The 9,015-nt window shown below is 41.5% G+C and overlaps 1 protein-coding gene across 1 annotated transcript; it reads right to left on the minus strand.

The window, feature by feature from the left end:
• Window positions 1-447: 447 nt before the first annotated feature.
• IER3 (immediate early response 3) lies at window positions 448-2,024 on the minus strand. Its single transcript, XM_001375616.4, has 2 exons — window positions 1,590-2,024; window positions 448-1,439 (listed from the first exon to the last, which is right to left on the minus strand). The coding sequence occupies exons 1-2, from the start codon at window positions 1,800-1,802 to the stop codon at window positions 1,191-1,193; spliced, it is 462 nt and encodes a 153-aa protein (XP_001375653.1). The 5' UTR covers window positions 1,803-2,024; the 3' UTR covers window positions 448-1,190.
• Window positions 2,025-9,015: the final 6,991 nt, after the last annotated feature.

Here is a 9,015-nt window from a genome sequence, read left to right on the forward strand (position 1 = left end):
GTGGCAAGGGCTAGGCAATGGGGGTTAAGTGACTTGTCCAGTCACATAGCTGGGAAGTGTCTGAGTTCAGATTTGAACCTAGGACCTCCTGTGTCTCAATCCACTGAGTTACCCAGCTGCCCCCTGCTTATAGTCTTAAAGAGTTTCCTTGGAGCACTAAGCTTAGATGACTTTCAAAGTCACAAGCTGGTGTGTTCTAAGTTAGTGTGTCAAAAGCAGGACCTTCCAGAACCAAGCAAGGCTTTGCCTCAATCCATTTTTCCAGGCTGTATCTCATTCCCATTTTATAGATTAGGAAACTAAGGCTTAGAGAAATTGAAGTGACTTTTTCAAAGTCAGATAACTAGGAAAAGAACTGGTCTTATTCCAACTCCAGGCTTTTTTGCATTAAATCAAGCTGCTGTTCTCAAAAGAACCAGCCTTATCAAGACACAAACACAAGGTTGGTTTCTAGCAGTAAAATCCAATTTTATTTATTGTTCATAGAACATACATGGCAATAGACCCACCCATCCCCCACAGCCCCTTAGGGGCAGTTTCTGAGGTGGTCAAAGAACCCTTTAGCCCTTGTGGGGCCTCACATAGTAGGCCCCACTGAGTTGAAATCAGTATATAGATATTGTCACCCCTAAAATTACTACCCCTATCACTATTCACTATCCTTTCTTTCCCAACCCCTCCTTTGATTCAGTTCTCCAGTCCCAGTCACCCATCACCTCCCAACTCCTTTCCCCACCTTCAGCTTTAGTTTGGTCTAAGGAGTTGACTTCAGCAGCTCACTAGAGCATCTCAATAAATAAAACAAAAAACAAAAATATTGCAGAAAGTTGGAGACATCTCTCCAACACATAAATTAAAATAAATACTACATATACCCTTCTCCCACTACCACCATCACCTCACCCCTGGTGGGATGGTATATAAATAAACACTGTATATAAATATTATGACCTAGGAATGAACAGCAATAAATTAATGCATTTTTTTCCCCTGCACTAAAGATGTCAGGACAAGTTTCTCTCCACCTTCCATTTCCTGCAACTCTGGGATTTAGGACCTGAGGCACTGATGTCATTCTTGGGTATTAGTGTTCTAAGTTCGAGGGTGTCCCGGACCCAGCTTCAGCTCGGCAAACGCCCTTTCGTACCCCAGGCTTCTGTGCTTCTTTTTGTTTTTGTAGGGGAAGTGTCTTAGAAGGCTGCTGGGTGCTGTTGGAGGAAGGCGCTGACGTTCACGGTGTAGTCCGGCGGCTCAGACGTCAAGTTCTGGGACTCCACAACTGGAGGCGCTTGAGTGGGGTCGTTGGCGGGTTCTTCCAGCACAGGAGGCGCTGGACCCCCTTCCTCGGCCATCAGAATCTGACAAAAGACAACGGTGAGGAGGAGGAAAAGGAGCCGCCGTGCTGGATTGGGGTCCTCTGCAGGTAGCTGGCGTCGAACCTGAGAAAGAATGTTATAAAGTCGTAAGAAAAGGGATTTAGGCATCTCATTGCCCCAACTGGTCCCTGGGAGCGAGGAGCCAGGTCCTGTGGCCCAACTTGGCCCTTCCAGTGCTCGCTACTTTCTAGGTCTTGGAATCGGAATACTCACCATTCGAGGGTAGAGGACCTTGCGGCTGCGCTTGCGAGGGACCCTGTGGGAAATGCTGGAGCGGGCGGGTCGGTAAGTGGCAGGCTCCGGGAGGGGGTCGAAAGTAAATATCTCCGGACCGGACCTTCTCCGGAGCCCAGAACTGGGGACAGGGCCCGGGGTTGGGGCCATGGTGACGGGTACAGCAGGGAGGGAACCTCGATTATGACACATGGTGAGTGGAGCAGGAACGAGGAATGAAGACTGTGCTTTAAGTCGAGCTAGTTATGGGGCAGGCTGGGCAGGACCGCCCCCATAATACTTTAGTGCTATTGGGTGATGGGGCAAAAGCGGGAGGAGACAGGGAAATTCCTACGGGTTTGGCAAGGCGGAGGCAGTGGAGGTGGAGGTGGTGAGGTGGGGGTGGGGTGGCGGTTTAGATGAGTGCGGTTACGTAATCCTGGGCACCTTCGGGGGAAGAGAGATGAGGGGGAAGCCAGGGACAATCAACTGGACTGGAAGGTGGGTGTGGGCACATGCCCTGACATGTGGCTTCCACAGAAATTTATAGACAAAAATACAGTCATGTATACACACGTAGTTAGTTCAGTCATTATGGAGAATTACAAAATGAGAGACTTTGAAAGTTAGAAGGGACCTTCGTGGCCATCTAATCCAACACTACCAAAGTCTCTTCACCGTGATATTCCTGATATCTACTCGAAGATTTCCGAAGAGGGAGAGACTATAACTTCTCAAGGCTACACATTGCACTTTTGGACGGCTCTAATTATTATGAAGTTTTTTTCATTACTTGGAGCCTAACTTTACCTCTTTATGGTTTCCATCCGCTGGTCCTGGTTTTGCCCTCTAAGGTCCAACAAAATAAGTTTGATCTTTCTTCCATGTCACTTAGACATGTCACTTAATTTTGCTTGCCTCATTTTCCACGGAAAATTGGAAAATTGGAAAACTTCCATGGAAGTCCTTCGAAAACTTACAGACATTTATATCCCCCTGAATTTTCTTATCTTCAGGCTAAATATTCTCAGTTCCTTCAACCAAACTTCTGTTCACCCTTTCACCATCCTGGTTATCTGTCATTTGTATACTTTCCAGCTTATCAATATCCTTCATACTGTGACTTCCGGAGAATAGGAAGACTATCATCTCTTGTCTACATTTCTTCGTTACATTTCTTCTGTGAATGCAGTCTTAAGTTTTGTTATGTCAAAGGCAAGGGGATGGGGTCCCTATGTATAGTTTTTTATTTGTTTTGACTGTGTTTTCATTCTTTATTCAATTAATATATTGAGTCTTATATTTGATCTTGTATTATTGTTGTTTAGTCCTATCTGATTCTTTGTGACCCCATTTTTTTGTTGTTGTTGTAAAGATACTAGAGTGGTTTGCCATTTCCTTCTTCAGCTCATTTTACAGATGAGAAAATTGAGGCAAGAAAAAGTAAGTGACATGTCTAAGATCCAACAGCTATTAAATATCTGAGCTAAGATTTGAACTAAGGTCTTCCTGATTCCAGGTCTGGCTCTCTATCCATTGTGTCACCAGATCCTACAATAGGCTAAAATATATATTCGATATACTATGTAGGATCATAGAACTTAGACTTGTGTTTCATCTTTGCTATAGGGTTAGGAGAAATATTAAAAATCATCTAATTCAATTACCTCATTTTATAAGTGAGAAAATTGAGGATCAAGAGGTTAAATCACTTGCCCAAAATCATGCAGGAGAAGGGTTATGGCAGAGTCAGGACTCAAACTGAAATCTTCTGATGCCAAATCTTTCCAAGATGTCATGGTTCCTCCCCTCCCTTTAGAAATCACATAGTTCACCTCCTTCATTTTCTTTTTTTAAATTTTTTCTTTTTCTTTTGTTAAACCCTCACCTTCCATCTTAGAGTCAATACTGTGTATTGGCTCCAAGGCAGAAGACTGGTAAGGGCTAGGCAATGGGGGTCAAGTGACTTGCCCAGGGTCACACAGCTGGGAAGTGTCTGAGGACAGATTTGAACCTAGGACCTCCTTTCTCTAGGCCTGGCTCTCAATCCACTGAGCTACCCAGCTGTCCCCTATCTCCTTCATTTTCAAAGGCAGAAACTGAGACCCAGAGGAAAGTGACAACTCAGGGTCAAATAGATAAGTAAATGGCAGAAAAGGAATTCAAGTCTAGGTCTGATTAAAAATCTAGTATTTTTCCCATTGTATCATGCTGTTTATAGATTCTCTACAACATCAAGGCTCTCAAGGGCAGCTAAGTAGCACAGTGGATAGAGTGCCAGGTCTGTAGTCAGAAAGACCTGAATTCAAATCCTGCCCCAGATACTTACCAGATGTGTGATCCTAAGCAAGTCACTAAACCCTATTTGCTTCAGTTTCCTCATCTGTAAAATGAGTTGGAGAAAGAAATGGCAAATCACTCCAGTATCTTTGCCAAAAAATCCCAAATGGTAGAGTCATGAAGAGTTGGACATGACTGAAAAATGAAAAATGAATAACAAAAATTGATGGAGATAAGATGTATACTTGTAATTATAAAAACAGGACAATAAAAGATAGGTTTACATGTTTATAGTTGAGCCTATGGATTGTATGTATGTGCATGTTTAATCTTTGGCAGCGTAAGCCTATGTGCTTACTTCTGGCTCAAGGATGAGTGATGGAAATGGAAGGACAAATGCTTTTCTAGAGTAATGTTCTTGCTTTAGTCTTACTCCATGGTTGTTGTGTCCCTGAACACATTTCTCCATTTTTGTTTCTGTACCTGTGTCTCTTGAGTTTCTCTGCGTATTTGTGAGTATGGCCTATATCTCTGTGTGGTCTTCAGGGTGTCTGCTATATATTTTTTTCACTTTGGGCTTCATACAAACAATACTCTTGTATGTCCTCCCGGTGCTTGCCCTGTACCACAAGTCTGCCTTTACTTGTGAATCTCCTTGGCTCTGTTTATATCATATCAGTATTAGTGGAAGTGATGTTCATTCTGCTGTACTGCCCTTCTTAAATTATATCTGAAGTATTGTGCTAAGTTCTCAGTGCCACAGTTTAAGAAGAACATTGAAAACTTGGGAGAATATTCAGAGAACAACTATGATAGTGAAGGGTCTTAAGGCCACATTATATGAACATTTGTTAAATGAAATGGACAGACATATTTAGCCAGAAGAGAAGACCTGGGAAAATGATAATTAGGTATCTTTAAGTATTTGAAGGGTTATCACTTAGAGAAGGGATTAAATTTGTTTTGATTGGCCCCAGAGAGTAGGACTAGGAACTGTGGGTAGAATAAATTTAGGCCTGGTAAAGGAAAAACTTCTTCATAATTAGAGCTGTCCAAAAAGTTCAGTGGATTGAATATAGAGGTGATGGGCACTCTAACTTGGCAGTTTTCAAGCAGAGGCTGAGTGATCTTTTCTTGGGTATGCTCTAGATTCTTTTCATTTATGTCTTGGGTATGCTCTAGATTCTTGGGTATGCTCTAGATTCTTTTCATTTATGTCTTGAGCTAAATGTCTGATGATGACGTGCCTTCAAATGCTCTAATTTTTTGATTCTCTAATAAAACCAATAATCACACTAATAGTAACTAGTTAGACTACACTTGGAGGATTCAAGAATGGGTATCATATTTTTTTGGAGGGACATTGATAAACTGCAGGCATCAATAAATCTGATGGCATCAATACTCAAAACCATGTTCTATGAGAAATGTTTGAAAGGGGGTGTAGCTGGGTGGCTCAGGGATTGAGAGTCAGGCTCAGAGACAGGAGGGCCTGGTTTCAAATCTGGCCTCAGACACTTCCTAGCTGTGTGACCTTGGGCATTGACTTGACTGCCATTGCCCAGCCCTTACTACTCTTCTGCCTTAGAACCAATACATAGTATTGATTCTAAGATGGAAGGTAAGGGTTTTTATTTAAAAAAAAAAAAAGAAATGTTTGAAAGAGATGGGGAAGTCTACCTTAGAGAAGAGAACTGGCTGAAAAGAGATGCAGTTTCTGTCATTAACTACCAGGGAGGGGTGTCATCAGGTAGAGGGATTAGATTCATTTTGTGCCTAATAAAGAGTAGAGTTAGAATCTATATGTGGAAGTTATGTGTACAGTAGATAAAAAGAAAATGATTGAGAGGTAATTAAATGAGAACAATGCATCTGGAAGCATCTGGAATGAAGGAAAGCTAAGATTTTGACTTTTTCTTGCTTTAAATCATTATTTTTCATTGGCAGAGTTAATACACTAGAACATTTACTTATTTGTAAACTAGGAGAACCATTAATCCTATGGAGGAAAGAGTCAAAATCCAAAATTATCTCAAAAGGTTGAAGCAATAGCCAAATCCAAGATGACATTTAATAGGCATGAGTATAAATTGTAGGTATAAAAGAATCAACTTTACAAGTATGGAGAGGGAGATGGGAAGGAGAAGGTGGCTTGACAGCAATTCATGTGAAAAAGATCTAGGTTGTGTGGAAGAGAAAATGCATGCAAAGGATAGAAGCTGGAGATTGAATGTGACTGGGAAACATTTGTAGGCAAGAGCCAAGTACTTGACTGGATTTGAAGTCTTTGGGGCTTTTGGCTTTCTGGCTGACCTGAAGGAGGAATCTGGTTGTTTATCTCTGGAACTTGAGATAATCAAGTTGGAGGTGATCTGGCTGATTTGAAGGAAGAAGAAGAAAGACAGTAGTCTTTATATCTCTCTCTTACTGGTTCTGTTTCATGCTAGTGACTGAATTGCCATTTCTTTCAATATCCTCCAACATAAGATTCACTGTAGAGAATAGGGATATCCACCCCTCTTACCTTATCCTCCATCCTTGTCCTGTCGTCCCCAAATAAACCCCTTGTTTGACAAAGAAGATTGAGAACTATTTCATTGAAACCTCACAGCTCACACTGAGTGACTTGAAGGAGACTGAAGAAGGGGGGAGGGGAGGCTGAAAGGCTCCTGAAGAGGGAGGAAAAGGGAGGAGGTTAGGCAAAAAGAAGATAACTACCTGATACATTAGTTATCTAGTATGTATCAAATATACACCCTCAAAATACCATCTATTACAGTTGTTAATATGTGTGTACTTGTGTGTGTGTGGGTCCTGCAAGTTCTATGAGTCACTATGGTGTAGTTCAAAGAGCCCTGAACTTAAAAGTACAATCCTGATCTCTGACATGTTTGTCTTTTAAAGTCATTGCCTCTCTGGGTCTGAACTTTCCTAACTGTGAAATAAGGGATTGGGCAAGATGACTTCTGAGGTTTCTTCTAATTCTAGAATAAATTACAGGGGACAGAAGATGACCAAACCAGTTATCATATGTCCAATAATAGACCCAACTCCAACTCCTTAGGAGTTCTTATTAAGCTGTTCTTCACTAGAGGCAGAGCTGGGACAAGGCATTTGGGCAAGATTTGAAAAATCCCAGTTTTCCCTTCCATTTGAAAGCTATGCTCCTGTGTTTTATCTACTGTCATGGGTGGCTTTCAGTCTTTATTGAAACATCTGAAAATAGATTTCTTTTAGAATCTACATACCCAAGTATCATGGATGCATAGTTTTCTTTGGTATTAATATGTACATTTACAAAAAATGATATTAAAAATGACTTTTATTGAATGTTGTGCCCTGGGTGGCTGCTCCTAGCTGACTTTATCCTTAATTCTTACCCTAAATTTGACTGCTGGTTTCTTGCTGAGGTTAGGTGGTCACTTTTTTTTTTAACTCTTACCTTACATCTTAGTATCAATACTGTGTATTGGTTCCAAGGCATAAGAGCAGTAAGGGCTGGGCAATGGGGTTGAAGTGACTTACCCAGGGTCACACAGCTAGGAAGTTTCTGAGGCCATATTTGGATTGAGGACCTTCTTTAGGCCTGGCTTTCAAGCCACTGGCTTACCTAGCTGCCCCATAGGTGATCACTTCTAATGATTCATATATTGTGTTTTGGGCTAGATTATGTGACTTATTTCTAGCTCTAAGATTCTTTAATGTGACCTCCCACCCTCCTCCACTTTCTCCCCCACAGAAAGTACATACTTGCAAAAAGAAACGCACTGCACTCCAAAGAGTTGCACATATTTTTACCCCTCTCCCTTGCACATACTGCAGGGACAACTTCACAATCATTCTAGATTTAGGCAGACACTTTGCCCACATGTACATATAAAGGCATAAACTGCCAGAGCTATAAAGATCCTTAGAGATCATCAGGTTCAACCCCCTTATTTTATAAATGAGGAAACTGAGGCCTAGAGCATTTCAAAGACGTGCCTAAACTCACACAGTTCATTAGTGGCAAAGAATAGCACCAGAGCCAAGTCTTCTGACTTCTAGGTCAGGAATCTTTCCACTATACCACAAATTCTTTTATCTTTTGTTTATTCACATTCCTTTTTACCTTCTTCCCTATTCTATTCTCTCTCTCCCCCGCCCCCTTTGGCAGATAATCTACCTCTTTCACAAACACATAACACATTTCATCCACATACAAAGACACACATACAACACATACCCTTCTCGCCCAGCCTACACATGCCTCTCTTCTTTCATTCACAATCAACAAAAACATAGTTAATATACATAAACATCCACATATCTTTTTCACAAGCTCACATAAAAACCACAAAGACATAGTGCTCCTGAACACATATACACTGGTTGGGAGCCTCTGTGTGTATGTGTGTGTGCATTTGAATGGCTAAGAACACATTAGTATAGAAACAGACAGACAAATAAGCCTACAGAATTGGGTTGATAAATGAAGAAAAATATCTAGTTGTGATATATATTGAGCACTGGGGCAGCTGCATAGCACAGTGGACAGAGTGGCAAGCCTGGAGGTGGGAGGATCTGGGATCAGATCTGGTCTCAGACATGTCCTAGTTGTGTGACCCTGTGCAAGTCACTTAAACTTGATTGCCTAGCCCTTGTTGCTCTTTTGTCTTAGAAAGAACTGAGCATTGAATTTGTAGTTAGAAGATATCATTTTGAATGGCATATCCTCAAATCAATCCCTATTTCTCTGAGTCAGTTTCTTCTTTTGTAAAATGAGGGGGGCTGGGTAAACTAGATGACCTCTAAGGCTCCTTCCTGTTCTAAAATACTATGATCCTAAAAACCAACTTGTATCTTGGTAGGAGGGAGAAAGACAGAAGAATTCATTGACTCTTGTTTATGATGGAAAATTTCTCCAGGGCTTTAAGAGGGGGAGGGAAAATTAAGGGAGAATTTCCGGACACAGCTTCAGCCCTCCCTTCCCCAACATCTGCAACTGACTGTCCTAGCTCAGCTCACTCAAAAGGATCTCCTAGCTAAACAAGCCTTTGTTAATTCTTTCCACCACCTCTTAGCTTAAAGAGAACCTTTGTTGTGGGGTGAGCAAGAAATGGACCACTCAGGGATCTTAACCTAAAACTTTGGCTTCTCTCCATCT

This window comes from Monodelphis domestica, chromosome 2 (assembly GCF_027887165.1).
Source record: "Monodelphis domestica isolate mMonDom1 chromosome 2, mMonDom1.pri, whole genome shotgun sequence".
Lineage (NCBI taxonomy): Eukaryota > Metazoa > Chordata > Mammalia > Didelphimorphia > Didelphidae > Monodelphis > Monodelphis domestica.

Excerpts from the sequence above, each read along its gene's own strand:
- IER3 (XM_001375616.4), bottom strand. The coding sequence starts at position 1,802 with ATGTGTCATAATCGAGGTTCCCTCCCTGCTGTACCCGTCACCATGGCC. Across the intron at positions 1,440-1,589 it reads AGGTCCTCTACCCTCGAATG|GTTCGACGCCAGCTACCTGC; the intron begins GTGAGTATTCCG and ends ATTCTTTCTCAG.